The sequence below is a fragment of the Elgaria multicarinata genome, chromosome 2 (genome assembly GCF_023053635.1).
Source record: "Elgaria multicarinata webbii isolate HBS135686 ecotype San Diego chromosome 2, rElgMul1.1.pri, whole genome shotgun sequence".
Taxonomy (NCBI): Eukaryota; Metazoa; Chordata; class Lepidosauria; order Squamata; family Anguidae; genus Elgaria; species Elgaria multicarinata.
In genome coordinates this window covers 142711579-142728872 of record NC_086172.1, presented here as the reverse complement: position 1 = coordinate 142728872, position 17294 = coordinate 142711579, and the positions used below count along the sequence as shown (strand labels likewise).

The following is a 17294-nucleotide window of genomic DNA, read 5'->3' as shown; positions in this document are numbered from 1 at the left end:
AATTGCTCAGTGTTGGAAAAAGAATAATTTAAATCACAGTTGAATCAATGTGTTTGGGAATATTGGGGAAATTAATGCACTAGGCATAATTATCCAAAAGCTTGACCAAACCGCATACGTATTTCTTACATAAATGAAAAGCACCAGCATACCTCTTCCATAATGTTGAGCAGAAAGTCTTTTTGATTGTGGAACTCTCCCAGGTAGACTCGCTGGACGCATGTCTTTTAGATGCTAGGTAAGTTTCTATGGTGGTTATTTTTATTTTTGCCGCTTACTGCTGCCAACTTTTATTGAGTATTGTTTGTGGGTGTAACCCACCCTGGAAATTTTTAATTGGTTACCATAAACATACTTTTAATAAATACTCAGATTTTGGAATGATCTTATTCATCACTTACAGTGTAGTGATTGCCTGTAATGGAAATGGTCTTGATGCTATTTTGATATTATATTTCCTTGAATTATATCCCCTATGCTATCTGTTGCCCGTCCCCCATCCCCCGAATTTTTTAAATAAAAAATATTAACTGCTGTAGACTATCCTAACCACCCAGAGAGCTTCGGCTATTGAGCGGTATAAAAATGAAATAAATAAACTCTGCCCCCATCTTAACACATTGTTGTTTCCATAAATTTGCAGACCTGGGTTGAGGCAGATTTCTAACTGATAGTTTGTTCTACAATGGAGGGGTCAACAATAAAACTCTGCTTTAGCTACTCCACTGATTTTGTCTCTGGAAGTGGAAATGTGGATAAAATCCAACATAATTCCTATCTAAAGTAGACCAATTGAAATTAATGGAATTTAAGTTAGTTCCCACGCATTTCAATTGTCTACTCTAAGTAGAGCTTAAATTGGATTTTAACCTGACAGCAAGGTTTCTCTACTTGGTGCTAAGAGACAGGAAAGAACAGTCATTCATAAAATTGGAGGCAATCCCTGATTGTTTTTTTGACTATAAAGTGTTGCCTTGCAGTGTAGCGGTTAGGGACTATTATTATTATTATTAGACAGGGGAGACCCAGGTTCAAATCCCCTCTCAGCCGTGAAGCTCACTGGGTGACTTTGAGCGAGTCATTTTTCAACCTAACCAGCTTCACGGGGTTGTTATGATAAAAAAAGGGTTGGGGAGAATATGGATTTGTTCACCACCCTGATAGCACTTGAGCAAAAGGGCGGCATGAAAATAAGTTCGATAAAATAACTATTAAGGTAGAACACAGCTTAATAAAACAGCTTAAATAAAACGCCTTCTTGTGTGAGGGGGTTTTCTTTGAAGCATAGGTCCCCATGCCGTTTGTGTATCACAAACACTTTCAGAGTCTCCTTTCAGAAGTGGTTTGGTTTGCCATGGGGCAGGGCTGAGGAACCTGTAGCCCTCCAGAGATTCTTGGACTCCAACTCCCATCAGCCCAAGTCAGAAAGGCCAATGGTGAGGGATGCTGGGAGTTGTAGGCCAGCAACACCTGAAGGAGGGTCTCCTTTTCTGTGTAACGTTTCTGTGTAATACATTTTGTTCTTGCGACAAAACCTGTTTGAGAGGAAGGTGTCCCAAGAGCCAAGCAATAAGCTTCGAGCTCGAGAAGGGCCCTGAAAGTGAAACTTCTGGCTCCAGGCCCAACACACTAGTTCGTCCATGACACTCACAGAAGTTTAGAGGAATAGACACCTTCTTCCCTCGTACGCCCATCCCTGCTGACAAGCACAAGCCAGTCGCCTCAGCCTATCGCAAAACCCGGGCGAAAGGCACCCGCCTCAAGGCTTATGAATCGACACAGGAGAACTTTGCGTCAGTTACCCCCGGGGGGATTGGTCCGCCCTACCGGGAAGAGGCCCAGCCAATCCGCGAAGAAGCTGGCGTTAAAGCTCCCTCCCGCTTTCCCGCCGGCCGCCTTTCTGCCTCGGCTTGGCTGCTCTAGCTGCCTGTCTCGCGCACGGAGTTGCTGCCGCGGAGATGGCGCTGAGCTCGGCCTGGAAGCAAATGTCGTGGCTTTATTACCAGTATCTCCTGGTCACCGCGCTCTACATGTTGGAGCCCTGGGAGCGGACGGTGTTCAGTATCCTTTCGACTGAGGGAGCCGGCTGGGAAGGGCGGCGACGGCGGCCAGCGCGACTAAAGTCCCTTTAAACTGGGTGCGGTGCGCCGCGGCCGGGCTGAGCGACAGGCACTGGACGATAGAAGACGATCGGGGGGACGAGGGAGAGGGCAGCCGCTTGGTTTCGGGGGAGGAAGAAGGCCGCTGCCTGCTGGGCTCGTTCCTCCTGGGGTCAGGTTGTGCGCACAGTTAGCTTTGAGAGGTTGGGCTTGGGGGCAAAGTGGTGGGAGTCGTCGATGGAAAATTCACGTCAGGATAGCCGTGTTCATCAGAAACAAAGATGGAAGTGGACTAATCCCTTAAAGCTTATGCCATAATACATTTGTTCGTCTTTAAGGTGCCATAGGACTCTTCGGTGTGTTTGAGAGTGGCTGTGTATCCTGGGTGGTTAGCCAGGCCTGCTCCTTCCGGGAGGTCATGGCTAAGCTTATGGTGTGGCTTTTAAATTCACATTTATTATACTTCTATTTTGCTCTTCCTTTCTTCCCCTTCCTCCCTGCTCCCAAGTTCAGAGCAGTTCCCAGGTTTTGTTTTGTTTTTCATCCAGGTACTAAATAGCTTAATCTCTTAAGCCTTTCCATTGCTTTCCACTCCATGGGTTTGATGGTAGAAAGTGGGGTGGAACCTGGACGCGCTGCTTCACTCCTGAATGATGTTTATTTAGTCTTAAACATCTTATACATTTCTGATTTTGAGGCTAAGGGGGCTGTGTGAGTTCTATCAGAGCTACCTAGTCCATGATGCTGGGAAAATCCAGTTTTGATAAACAGGGTACTTGGGATGCTCTGGAGTGCTTGAGTAAGAGGAGCAATGAGGAAAATGAGGGCTTTCCCTAAGTTCCTTAGTGGATGAGATGGAAATAAAATGGAGAGGGGTTTTGTGGGTAGGAGACTTCAAGTGCATGTAGCTTGTGATAATAAAATATTCTGAAGGAATGTTAAAAAGGCCTTATTATGTCATTGTGAAGCTTCAGTCAATGGAGCCAGTGGACATGTATTGTTTGTTTGAGGGATTAACATTGCTGTGGTTTGGGTCTATGGATCATGAGGGTTTGGAAGACTGTGTTTCATAGAGAGAGTTGTAGAGCATGTTGTAGCTCAGGGAGCCTCAGCCTTTTTGGGCCTGAGGACACATTTGGGAATTTGCGAAATTGCTGTGGGAACTGGCACGAAATGGCTCCCACGAAAGATGTGGCTTGTCCCATAATGGCTGCCATGGGGGCCTGACTAGTGAAAAGAGATTGAGTTGTCAGCCAGGCCTGCTCCTTCCTGGAGGAAAGGTCATGGCTAAGCTTAAGGTGTGTGTTTTAAATACATATTTATTATACTTATATCCTGCTCTTCCTTTCTTTTCCTTCCTCCCTTCAGCCAGCCTGTGTTGGCGACCCCTGTTGTAGCTGACTATGAAGGGATCTAAGGTGGCTTTTCAAGGTAGTGCGATGAGCAGCTGGGGCTATAGCTGCTGCCAGGGTTTCCTGTACAGGATTCTTTTTAAAACACAGTTGAGAAATCATGCTAGAAACGAAGGCTGTAGTTTTCCACAATAACTTTTGTGCAATTCATTAGAGGTCTAAACAAGTTGTTGAAGGAAATGTTTCTTGATATGTTACTATTTATGTACCAGAAATAAGAAGTCCCCACTGTATGGCATGTTTTTATCATAAGGTTCATAGAATCATAGAATAGTAGAGCTGGAAGGGACCTACAAGGCTGAGTCCAACCCCAGTTTTAAACTGGTTGCCCTAGTTTAAAAAGTTGCCCCAGTTTAAAGAGAAACTGCATTGTCAAAGTAGTTTATTACGGTCACAAGACCAGCAAAGTAAAATAGCAGTGTAAATACAATGATATAAAAGCAGTAAGAGTTCATTAAAAATAGTTTTTAAAAAGTAAAATTGAATAAGTAGATTTAAAAACAAAACCAATTGCACAAGTCCCACTCATAAAAATACCAGATTTAGCGATAGAAGGAACAGTACAACAGTACTTGGCCTACAGTCTCCACCACAACAGCTTCACGTGAGCATAAGTGGTCACAGTATGGGGTACTATTGTATCTTCCTGTGTGCCTGTCAAGAAGTAATGCATGGTTTCAACTATTCACTTAGTTTCCATTTCATATGACTATTTGGTCTTAAAGTGTATTTGCCATTCAATGGTAGCTCATTTATTTCTATGCTCTTCTTTATTATTATTATTATTATTTATTTATATAGCACCATCAATGTACATGGTGCTGTACAGAGTAAAACAGTAAATAGCAAGACCCTGCCGCATAGGCTTACAATCTAATAAAATCATAGTAAAACAATAAGGAGGGGAAGAGAATGCAAACAGGTACAGGGTAGGGTAAGCAGGCACTGGGTAGGGAAAAACTAACAGTAGAAAGTAACAGTAGAAGTCTGCACAACATCAAGTTTTAAAAGCTTTAGGAAAAAGAAAAGTTTTTAGTTGAGCTTTAAAAGCTGCGGTTGAACTTGTAGTTCTCAAATGTTCTGGAAGAGCGTTCCAGGCGTAAGGGGCAGCAGACGAAAATGGACGAAGCCGAGCAAGGGAAGTAGAGGCCCTTGGGCAGGCGAGAAACATGGCATCTTGATTTTTAACTTTCGCTGTCTGCCTTTGGCTGAAGTACATGAGTTTCTTTTAAGGCTTGCCAGTAAAAAACTATTTTCAGATATATTTCTACAGTTCTCCCTACTGACTCTTCACTACTGAACATTCTATTTTCATCCTTTTGTAGAACATGCTGTTAGAATTTAGAGTTTTCTTTATTTTCATTCAGAATGTTTTGGCTTTGCTTACACCAAACAGATATGAAATTGATCCAAGATATTTAATATGAACTGCCCAGGGAGCTTCAGCTATTGGGCGGTATAAATATGCAATAAATAATAAATAATATATAGATAATCACTGTAAGCTTAGAAGTGTTACATATAACTATTTTCCTGTAATCAGTACCAAAGGTAGCCATTGATGCAGTCTCTCTGACCTGGTGTACCTTCTTATTTTTTCAACCAACTGTTCATTTTAACTATTCAGTGGCTCTCATAAAGTAAACATTAATGCCCCCAACCAGAGAACTATAGAAGACTGTATACCTGTTGATGCAGCCATGTGTTCACAAAACACTTGCTGCATGCGATAATGTGTGCAGTTATGTATCCATTACTATATCCAGTGCTGTAAATACTTTTCTCATATATTTATGCATATTATTTAAAAGGCTTATGTCTATAAAAATGTCTATTACAAAAATATTAACTCCCAGTCTTTTAACATTTCTAATTAAATCTGCATGACGATAATGTCAACATTTCATTGTCCTTATTAAAATCTAACTTTCTCCCTGGGCCAGATTGGAAACTTCCACTTGTCAAATTTGGCCCATTTATCAGAAGTTTCCCACCACTGACTGAAATAATATTTTTTGTCTTTGTCTGCTTAAAACAGATTTTATCTTAATATACTGATAAAGTAAGATTTCCTTCCATTTTTTTCAGACTTGTTCATATGTTGCAATAGAAATATTATTCAATCAATCTTGATATTTACCCATTATATTTGATTGCAATACTCCAAAATTATAGTGTCCAACTAAGCTGAAGTTTCAATCTTCAATTATAGATGCTAAAGGTGAAATATTAGGAACTAATTTCTGCCACTTTTGGTTGAATACCACATGCATGGGTGCAATGTCATAAATTGCTATTTGAATATATTTGGTATTCAGCATTACCTTGATATGCTAGAATGATACTTGTTTAAAAATGATCTAGTGTATGCACTGTGCTGCAATTGGTATACAACCTGGTATACAACTTCTTACAAATGTAAGAAGGTAGCATATGTGGCCAATACATTACATTTCAGGGTTTACCAGTTCTGGTCACCAGAAAGCATTTCCAATTTGTTGCTGTTAAATGGCAAATGATGAGACTAACTAATATTGACTAACTAATACTCACTTTTGGGGATTAGTGTATTGGTCAGAAACTGGCGATTATCCCAGACCAAGGAGTGATATTCGTTCCCTCTCCAGAACCAAATCTACACATGCACTCCTAATGATAGATATCAGTCCCCAGGACGCTATTTCTCTCTCTTGGCTTTAAATGTCTTGGTGCACACTCCTCGGCCATAGTGTAATTTCCCTTCCTTTATTCCATTACCAGAGGACACATTCTCCTACCCCAGCAGCAGGGTGGTCCTTCAACCATTATATGCATCCAATTACTCCTTACCCGGTGATAACCACTTTATTTTCCCCACCCCTCATAACTGTGGATGTAGCCGTCGAAATTTGAGAACCACGGTCCCCTGAGCAGTGATTGGCTAGAAGGAAATGTTTGAATCAAGAAAGCTGTGGCAGTAATGCTGAGACGGAACACATAAGAGGTGATGCAACAATAACATTACATCACATAAGTGTATACTAAATCTCAATGCCTCCTTTTAATGCAATGGGTCAGGGGATCCTGTAGAGGGGAGGAGCCCTACTTACTCATTTTCTGTCATAATTCCTGAATGTAGTAAATACTCACGCACACATCTGAGGGTTGAAGTGACTTGAAGCGACCGAGGCCACTCAAGTGCCTTTATTGAGCATACACAGAGTTTAAGTAGGGAAAAAATCTCCTCCTTCTTCCCCCCTCCCCTTCCGCCGAAACCCCTTGGATCACATTGCTTGTATCCTGAATCCACATCTTTAATCCCTTCTGTTTGCTGAGCTAGTCTGCCTTGGTTGTTGATTCCATGTTAGTTACTGGAAGGCAACAGGACATGTCTACCATTTGAACAATGGTCAATTAACAGGGAGGAAGATAACAGCAAAGCCCTGCTTTGCCCGGGCAGTCTTCTGTCAACGTAACTCCACAGGCCTGTGCTGTAATACTTCACCTGAAATCACCGGGGATGGGTGTATCTCTCTCTCCTCCCACACTTAGCATTATATGTTCTAACTTCCACTGTTCTGTAACTCCCCAATCTATATTGCCACATCATTCTTTGCCTACACACACCTGGTTCTGCTTGCTTAATGCAGTTCCTGAAGGCTTTTTGAAAAGTCACTATTGGGGTGGGAGAAGCTTTGCCTGCTGGCAAAACAAATAAACTAGTAATTGACTTGGCTTACCTTGACCTCCATTTTGAGCCTAAATTAAGCAAGATCCTGTAGCTGTAGTTGCATCAACTTGAATTTAGATTGAGAGCCAGTTTGTTTAATTTACAATCCTATCTTCCCCACCCGCCTTACCTGGGAATAAGTCCCATTGCATTCAGATATGTATGGGATAGCACTGTCAAGCTCTTAAAAATGTATGCAAAATGAGCTTGATTTTCTATTACTTTTCCAGTAGTAAACAAATTGGGGATTTGTAGGCATTGGGTCAAATCCGAAGGTAAATCTTACAATGGAACTAAATTAAATCCAGTTATTTCAGATTAACTGGTTCAGTTACTGTGTTGGGTCTCAAAATGTACTAGTTTTGTTTTTGACATTATGCTGAGTTGCTGAATATTAATATTCTGTATTAATCCAGTTGACTATCTACAACTAAACTCAGGCCTCAATCCTATAACTTTTTACAAGGGAGTAAGCCCCATTAAACTCAATTGAGACTTCTCTAGATATATATAGTATTGTGTACTGTCAACATGCGTTTTTCCTTTACTGTCATTCAGATTCCATGTTAGTATCCATCCTTGGAATGGCTCTTTACACTGGTTATGTTTTCATGCCTCAGCATATTATGGCCATATTACACTATTTTGAAATTGTGCAGTGATGAACATCACAAGCAGTGACCAGTCAGAAGCTAAGGACCAGACTGTTTAGAAGAACTGACCATCTACAATTAAGTATTTCTACAGATGATAAAGCAAGCAACATGTGGTGATTGCCAGTTGTGCACACAGAGTAATGCAACACGCCTTGAGTTCTGGTGGCGTTTTCTTCCTTTACAAAATTCCTTGTATAGTAATTTTTGTGTAATATTGTGATTGTTTGTACCTTTGATATCAGTATTTTCTTAACTTTGTGATAGTCTCAGTATTACACTGTGAAAGCTTTTCTTAATGTAACTTTGAGTACATTTTGCCTTCTATTTTTAATCAAAAATCATCTAATTAAGTGGGGCTTAAAGCTTTTGCTATTGTATAGTATATGTCCATCTGGATATATTTCTAGTGACACATTTTGTAAGAAAAAAGTGTTTAGATTCATATGGAGATGTGGATATATTCATGGAATCTTTCTTACAAAACCTTGTTTGTAAGACCTAACTCAGGTGCTTCAATTGCTATCTGGACTGTTCAATGGAATATTTGGTATCTATTTTGCTTTAGCAATAAATGGAAAGTTTTTTGTGTTCTATTTGGAGAAGAATGTAACAACTTATTACTGTATGTATGGAACAACATTGTGTAAAGGAAAAGTACTGGACCCAACCTTTGTCTGCACATAAAAGATTTAGTTTATTTTATGCATGCCATCTGGAGTTTTGTGATAGCACCATAATGCTGCTAATATAGCTTCTAATTGAACTATACTTGTATATGTTAATTTTTCAAAGAGCATATTTTAATATAGACTGAGTAAAAAGACCGTGGCTACGGCTATTGTCTATAGTATAATCATGTCTGTATTGTAAACCTATTGTTGTAACTATTGTTCAAACTCCTTTGAATACTTAGATCAAATGACCAAAACATAAAGTTTGACGTGAACTTGAGTTAAAACCTACAGCAATAAGGAGCTGTCTACTAGGCTTAAGTCTTGTCTTAGTTTTTATAGCTTTTTTCAGATTTGTATTCTGAGGTGTAAGATGGCAATTTTTAAGGTGGGGGTTATTTCCCCCCCCCCCCCAAAATAAAAGCTGAAAGCAGAATTGATGCCTAATGTGTCTCCTTAATTTTAGGAGATTGTTTTGGATAATACTTTTTCAACAATGCTATAGGAAGACACAAAATACTTATTAATCAAATAATTTGGTGGGACAGATAATGTAGGCTGGCAGTTAAGTTGTGAGCTGCTTCAAATTTCACTGCATCTATGTGCCCTCAATAGATTGCCATAGGAAAGCAAACTATTCCATCTTGGCTTCAGTTCTCAATTTCCAATGTTGGGGAGAGTACTAACCTCCTTTGTAGGCTTATTGGGAGGAATACCTAATATAAACACTTTATGTAAAGTATTTCAAGCATTTAGGGAAAGATGCTATACAAATACTATAGCTAATCCAGCTAAAATTAGTGATGAAATCAATGGAAATTACTTGCAAATTGCAATTTTAAGTCCCACTGTTTTCTATGGAATTTAATCACAACTAACTTTAGCTAGTTTTAATATATAGGAATAAGGGATACATTAAGACAGGAAATTGGGCACAACTAGATGTGATGGCAGGATGTGATCCCTTACAGGGTAGGTAGAAGGAGCTTTAAAAAGCAGCATGTGTATCCCCGCTATCCTCCCGTCCTTGCTTCACATTATTAATTCTTCTCTGTCCTCTGGTTCATTTCCTTCTGCTTTTAAACATGCTACAGTCTCTCCCATTCTCAAAAAACCTACTCTTGATCGACTATCCCTGTCTAACTACCGACCTGTCTCCCTCTTGCCCTTTGTCTCAAAGATCCTGGAACGTCTGGTCTACTCTCGTTGTCTTGACTTTCTCTCTAATAACTCTGCTCTGGATCCCTTTCAATCTGGCTTCCGTCCTTTGCATTCCACTGAAACAGCCCTTACCAAGATCACCAATGATCTTCTTACTGCCAAGTCTAAAGGCCATTATTCCGTTCTTATTCTCCTTGATCTAACCGCAGCCTTTGACACGGTTGATCACAATCTTCTCTTAGATTCCCTCCATGACCTTGGACTCTGTGGCTCTGTCTATAACTGGTTCGCCTCCTATTTAGAGGGTCGCTCTTTCAGCGTGTCGGCTAACAGCAGCTCGTCCTCCCCTTTTCCCCTTTCAGTTGGGGTTCCGCAAGGCTCGGTGCTTGGCCCATTGTTGTTCTCTCTATACATGCTGCCCTTGGGCAAGCTTATTCAATCTCACGGCCTCCAATATCACCTGTATGCCGATGATACACAATTATATCTTTCATCTCCGGAACTTTCTCCAGTTGTCCACGATCTTATCTCGGCATGTCTTTCAGATATCTCAGCCTGGCTGCTTCATCGTCGTTTGAAACTTAACATGGCAAAGACTGAATTGCTTGTTTTTCCTCCTAAACCTTCTCCTCACCTCTCATTCTCTCTTACTGTCAACGATGTCACGCTTACTCCGGTCAAGGAAGCTCGTAGTCTTGGCTTTATATTTGACTCCTCGCTCTCCTTTACTCCTCACATCGAGGCAGTAGCTAAATCCTGTCGTTTCTTCCTATATAATATTGCCAGGATTCGACCATTCTTGTCTGTCTCTTCTGCCAAGACTCTCGTTCACGCACTGGTTATCTCTCGGCTGGACTACTGCAACCTTCTTCTCTCTGGCCTTCCTTCGTCTCACATCAGTCCGATGGTCTCTGTCCACCACTCTGCCGCTAAGATCATCTTCCTGGCCCGCCGCTCTGACCATGTCACTCCACTTCTGAAATCTCTTCATTGGCTTCCAATTCACTCCAGAATCCAATATAAACTTCTCCTGCTGACCTTCAAAGCTCTTCACGGTCTAGCTCCTGCCTATCTCTCCTCTCTCATCTCACACTATTGCCCCACTCGTGCTCTCCGCTCCTCTGATGCCATGCTTCTCGCCTGCCCAAGGACCTCCACTTCCCTTACTCGGCTTCGTCCTTTTTCTTCTGCTGCCCCTTACGCCTGGAACGCTCTTCCAGAACACTTGAGAACTACAAACTCAATCACTGCTTTTAAAACTCAGCTAAAAACTTTTCTTTTCCCTATAGCCTTCAAATATTGAATTTGTTCTGACTCTATACTGTTAGCTTCACCCTACCCGGTGCCTGTTTACACTTCCCTGTGCCTGTTTGCATTCTCCTTCCCTCTTTATTGTTTACTACAACTTATTAGATTGTAAGCCTATGCGGCAGGGTCTTGCTATTTACTGTGTTATCTGTACAGCACCATGTACATCGATGGTGCTATATAAATAAATGATAATAAATAATAATAATAAGTAGTAGTTCCCCCCCCCCCCCCCATCTGTGTTTCTCCTGGCAATCTGCACAGAATTCCTGGCAATCTCTAGACCAAAAAAAAAAAAAAAAATCCAGCTTGAAAAAAATGCTGTTGAAAGCTCTCCATATCCTACTTCTACCCCCTTTCATAGTGATGCCAATCCCCAGGGTAAATAGCTTGGATTGATATTTTTTTGGGGGGGGGAGAAAAGTTGAGGGGGAAAGTGTTAAACCTTTCCTCTCTCAGCACAATGGTTCTGCTCAGGCTGCTATTTAAAAATGTGAGATGATTCACAGATCTTTCATGTTTACTTTGGCCCTCCCCAATAAGGTTTGCGGGTTGGTTGGCATGTTCTCCTTATCCTAACTTTCCACATAGCCTGGTTATAATATAATACACTGTATACCCAATAAGCTTGAAGTTATCCAACCAAAATCTTAATATCAAAATAAAGTATTTAAAAGCAGCATGTTTGCCCCTAATATCAGTTAGTGTGTAGGTAAGCTGCTTTAAGGTGATAAATCTAGAATGCTTGCAGTTAATGATCCACAGCTGTATTTGCAACATTAGTTAGATGTGCCTTTTAACTGCTCCATCTTGTGACAAGATTGTGGCCCTTTCTATTCTGTCAGGATTTGTGGCTGTCATTCATGCCCTTGTAATTTTGAAGCTAGAGTACTATAATTTGCTATGTATGTGGGGTGTAAAGGTAGCCCGAGGGTGTGTAGCTAGCTTGCATCCTCGTCTCTGCTGCCACCACTCCCAGGGGCCTCATAGCACCAGAAGTCCCTGGGAGAAGACCCCAGAATCACAGCATGGTAGCCCTGGATTTAGCACTGACCCGGTAGCAAGAAGATAGCAGCACAAACAATTGAGGTCAATGGAATTTTATTTACAAGTAAGGGTAGAGGTTTTGGGAAGAATGAAAAGTAAAACAATCATGCAAGCATGTATAACATAGGAAACCCAGTACCTTAAAACAGTAAAACCTAGCGAGACTATCTACTCACACCAAAGTAGGGACTTGCAGTCTGAGCCAGCCACAGATACCTCCATCAAGACCATATGGAAAGACAAGGCAAAGACTGGGGAGAAGTCCTCCAATACCTTCAAAGCTCTCATTTCCCTCTGTGTTTCCCCCTTCCCTCCAGCACAGCCACAGAGATTTGGTTTCACACCTCTCCAGCTGCGGTGCCTCCTTCCTGCCAAGCCCAGCTAGTATATGTCCTTGAGACATGATAAGAGACCCCTGCTCTGTGCCAAGGTCTCTCCTTTGTTTCCACTTCCCTCCCCAGGTGTCCTGATTTTAAATCTCCTGGCCAGCACCCTTTTCCTTCTACATAGTAAAAATGCCATGCTAAAACTACCCAAATCATTTAACCCCGTCTATGCTACTTGGTATAAATGGAGTCTATCTGATGTCCACTCCTTCATATGGGGTTGCCCTTGATGGCTCTGGAAATTTCATTTAGTGTTGCTGGCACCTGCCTCCTAACAACGATTGATTACTAAGAGCATGTTTACCAGAGTACTTCCATATCTCTCCTAGCTTCCCATTATGTTATGGGCATAATTAAACATTTGCAGCTTGACTCTATGTAATGTAAAGGCCATCTCCTTTTGTCTTTCTGCCTTTATGTTCAGATGGGAGTATCTTGACAACACCATATGAGTTCTGTTCAAGCACACCGGCATGTAGAAAAATACCTGCTTGGAATCCTATGCTACTTACCCTTCATTTCATTCCTCTGCGGTCTTTTACTTTCCTGCTCTCCCTACCCTGTTGCAGTATTCTCTTTTAAAGTATCTCTGTGTTACTGTGTGGATTTACTCCCCCCCTCCTCCTGCCCCACAGATACTGCTTTTCTGCCAGAACACCTGTGCCAAGGTTAGGTTTTGGTGGGGCCAAACTCCTTGTTCAAGGAATGGGATGCATAACTGGAGGATGGGGGGCTGTAAAGGGAGGTGGAGGCCACACACCTTTATTCCCAGCACAGAACCAAGTGTGACAACACCCAGACCTTCTGAATCAAGACAAGACACTATTCTTTAGTTTATTTACACAAGCATACTTAGAACTTGCAAGAGAGGAAGTTGTGTAGCAATCTGGATGGCAGGTGGCTTTGCCTCTTTTTGTCTGTTCTCTGCCCCATCAGCTGAAGTGGGCATCAGCCAGCATGCGTCCCTCCCACTCTTGACTCTCATGCAGGGTAGTTAGTCTTTCATGGCCACCCTAGTAGTTGTGTAACTGACTGAGGAAGCACTTCTATAATAGTGTCACAACCTCCCTTCCTCTTTTTGATACCTTTGTACGAGAGTCTGAGACATGGTGGGTACTGGGTGACATTTTCTCACATGAACCCAGCCACCAAGGGTTATTTGAGGGTTAAACAACCCCCAATGGCAATCTCAAAATAGTGCCCAGGACATGCTGTAGCTCATTGGGGGTGGGGGTTGAACCTGGCATGTTGTGCAAACTGGTCCATTGTTTTATTTTATGGAATGTATAATACAGTTGTGATAGGTAACCTACCACCAGAAGAAAATAACTGAAAGAAAAATCTGAGAAAAAAAATTCAGATAGCATAGAGTAGGGGAGCTTTCAAAAAGTTTAGGTAAGAAAAATCTCTTGCATCTATACTGCACTACATAATGCTCTTGAGCAATTCAATGTAGTGAGTGGAGAATGTAGAGTTTTACAAAAAGGGTAACTTCAAAGCACTCCACGTCCTACAAGCTACTATCACCTTTCAACATAATCTCCAATTTTTCATATAATGAAGCTTCAAAGTTTCCTCTGAATGTTAGCTATTCTAATCAAAATCGGGTTTATAGCCCATCTTCTCCCTGCTGTACTAGTCATGTTTTAAACATCTTGATTAAGTTGAGACATCAAACGGACAATTTCCAAATCCCCTCCCTAGACACAGAATGAGGAAATAGAATCCTTTGTGGTTATATATATTCTGTTCTCCACTTCAGTAGGTGTAGGTACCAAGTCTAGAATTGTTTATTAAATTATGGCTTATGCTATTTTAAGGCTACAGTCCTACGCACACTTACACAGGAGTAAATCCTGTTGAATCTAGTGAGTCTAACTTCTTAATATAGAAGTGAATTTTATTTTTGAAGGCTATTTTATTTGCTGCCCTGAAGCCTTCCTGTACATGAATCTATAACTTTGTATGCTACATACTGTTAAAATAGAGATTTCTTTTTTGAATGGGCTTTGGGTCGGAATAAAGGGGGATCTCAAGAATATAGATATCTCCAATGGGGAAGGGGACTCAAAAATATTCACTGTATGGAAAGAACCAGAAATGGAGATCTGGGTGTGCTGCTATGGGTTATTCACATGGGTAACAGTCAATAAAGTGTTAATTACTCAAGTGTTAACCCTTATTCCCCCTACAGGTCAATTGAAATGATATGGGTAGGTGTACCCCCAGGCTATAGGGAAATTGCTAATAGGAAATGACAAGGCAATCAAGATAGCAAAGGTACAAGGCTGAAGCCATAGCTTTTGGGGCAACAAAAAGGTGGATGCTGATGTTGGAGAAAATGCCATTACATTATTAAATACAAGTGCATGAAGTGAACTGGAGCAGGTGAAAAAATGTGTGTGTGTGCAAAGAGGCGGGGGGCATTCCGTATTGAGGAACCAGCCTGGCTGTCCATGGCATGTGTGCCCTCCAGGTACAGTGCTCACACTTCAACCTAAAACCCTGCAGTGAAGCCTTCAGCACTATGTGAGGGTTCAGCGGTGAGCAGATGCCATCTCTAACTGATGCCAAGATCAGCAGCTGGCAAGACCTTGTTCCATTGCTCCACCCCCACCTACCTGGGGGGTAACCCTTCTGTCCTTTGGTGACTAGAACCAGGGTGGCTTTGTATCCTGCTTCAAGGAGGACAGCCCTGTCTGAAGGGCTGCACAATCCAAGTCTGGTTTAAAGATAAAGGACCATAGGAAGGGAAAGCAGGATCCTTGAAGTTGCCCACCAACAGCTGGCATCTGGTCAGCAGACAGAGCAGGCACACAGATTACCTGGTCACATCCTCTCCCGCTACGGTGAGATATATTATATTGAAATTGAAATTAAAGTAATTATTTTAAAATTTTATATTTATTCATATGTGCAATTTTAGTGTAGCCCTGTGTCCTCTTAATGTCCTCTTTTTGGGTAATGTATGTCCTCTTTTTTTGTAATGTGTAGCTAGCCATCCTAAGACAAGAGTAAGTCACGATCAGGCCCTGTCTCCCTGGTGTGGATCCTGAATCAGGAGACCAGCTAAGACAGGAAGTGGAAGTGGAAATTCTCCAAGACCCTCCAGGAGTCAAGGAGGAATCTTCCCAAGAGCTTATCAAACAGGAGGCCCACACTCAGAGATCATATCCCACCACTCTAGGAAGCATTGATCCTAGAGTCCACTGTAGAGTTAAGTCGATGGAGTTGAGAGGAGATAGGAGGAAGTCCACTAGACTAGCTGCATGGCAGTGGGTACAGCTTAAAGATCCTCCCTGAAGGAGGAGTCTGGTAAAAGCTTGACAGGCACAGCAGGAAACCGTCCCTTTAATTTAGCTTTGTTAGGCTAATTAGGCTTAGAGGATATTTCTTAGCATACTCCCTTCAGGTGTGAAGAAGTGTCTGTTTACAGAATACAGCTTTTTGTGGATTGCACAGCAGACCTCTTTATTGTCTCACATCTCAGTGGGAGGGCTTAAAATCGTGACATAACATATAGGAAGGCCTTACACCTTCCTCTTTCATATAGTCCCACCTACCACAGGAAAATGTCAAAACTTGCCCCAGGCCACACCCAAAATAATGATATAAGACCAAACTTCCAGCCCTCACAAAACCACAGCTCTCCCTGTTGTTGTTCCTGACTGTTAGAGCAGTACGACAATGGAATCAGTTACCTAGGGAGGTTGTGGGCTCTCCCACGCTAGAAGCATTCAAGAGGCAGCTGGACAAGCATCTGTCAGGGATGCTTTAGGGTGGATTCCTGCATTGAGCAGGGGGTTGGACTCGATGGCCTTGTAGGCCCCTTCCAACTCTGCTATTCTATGATTCTAATGGTTGGAGTCCTCGAACCATTGCAGGGTGGCTGCTTGCGATTCCCCAAAAAAGAGGACAAAAGAGGACACCGATCTGCATAACATTTAGATATGCTAGTTTATATATACAAGTGCACATGTAGCAATAATTACTATAATTTATGCAGAAATACAATACATCTCACGGTAGTGTGGAAGACCATGACTTGGTGATCTGTGTGCCAGCTCAGTCGGCTGTCCAGGTGCTGTTGATGGACAACTTCAAGGCCCCAATTCTCCCTTCTGGACTGGACAGCTGTTCAAATAGAGGACACCTTCAAAATAGAGGAAAGTCCTTTGGCAGCCCTTCACCCTGATGACTATCCGCTGTAAAAGAGGACACATTAGCCACCTTAGGTCCAGTGGACGTTGGTGGCTCTGTCAGTGAGGCATCAAATGTGCTCTGGGATTCAGTCAGAACTGGTAAGACTCCTTTTAGAGTTTTGAGGAGCATATTCACTACCCCACTGACATCAAAAACACCATCCTCCGATGCCTAGGCCATCGTGAGATTGGCCTCAGGCCCAAGAAACTGGTGTTTTCTCTAGGGCCACCCCAACTCTCCCCACTCCCTGGTGGCAATTGCTGGCTGCAGTTCAGGGAGGCCTTACATCTAGCTCAAAAGCAAACTGTCAATAAAGCTATTTTAGAAAGGTTGGGATTGATTGTCTGACAGTGAGGGAAGAGGAATGTTCTCCAACTAGTCCCAGTGTTGCAAAGAGTCTTTCATTAGGTAAGGTGTGTCTTCTGTCTTCCCTTACAAAAACTTCATGCTGCTCCGACAGGTTGGTTTAGGTAAGTGCAACGCAGAAATAAAACTTTTTCTTTAAAAGCAACTTTTTTTTAAAAAAAAATCTGAATTTCTGCCTCAGGGAAAATTTTTCTCCTCATCTGCAAAAACATCTTCTATCGGATCAGAATCCTCAGGTTACTCTAAAAGTGGCCAGCTTTTGTGCGGCTGCCATAA

At 42.0% G+C, this 17294-nt stretch overlaps 1 protein-coding gene across 1 annotated transcript; it reads left to right on the top strand.

Annotated features, from left to right (window-relative positions):
• The first annotated feature begins 1890 nt into the window (after window positions 1-1890).
• On the top strand, window positions 1891-8983 carry SPTSSA (serine palmitoyltransferase small subunit A). Its single transcript, XM_063117792.1, has 2 exons — window positions 1891-2061; window positions 7779-8983. The coding sequence occupies exons 1-2, from the start codon at window positions 1959-1961 to the stop codon at window positions 7880-7882; spliced, it is 207 nt and encodes a 68-aa protein (XP_062973862.1). The 5' UTR covers window positions 1891-1958; the 3' UTR covers window positions 7883-8983.
• The last annotated feature ends 8311 nt before the right edge of the window (window positions 8984-17294 follow it).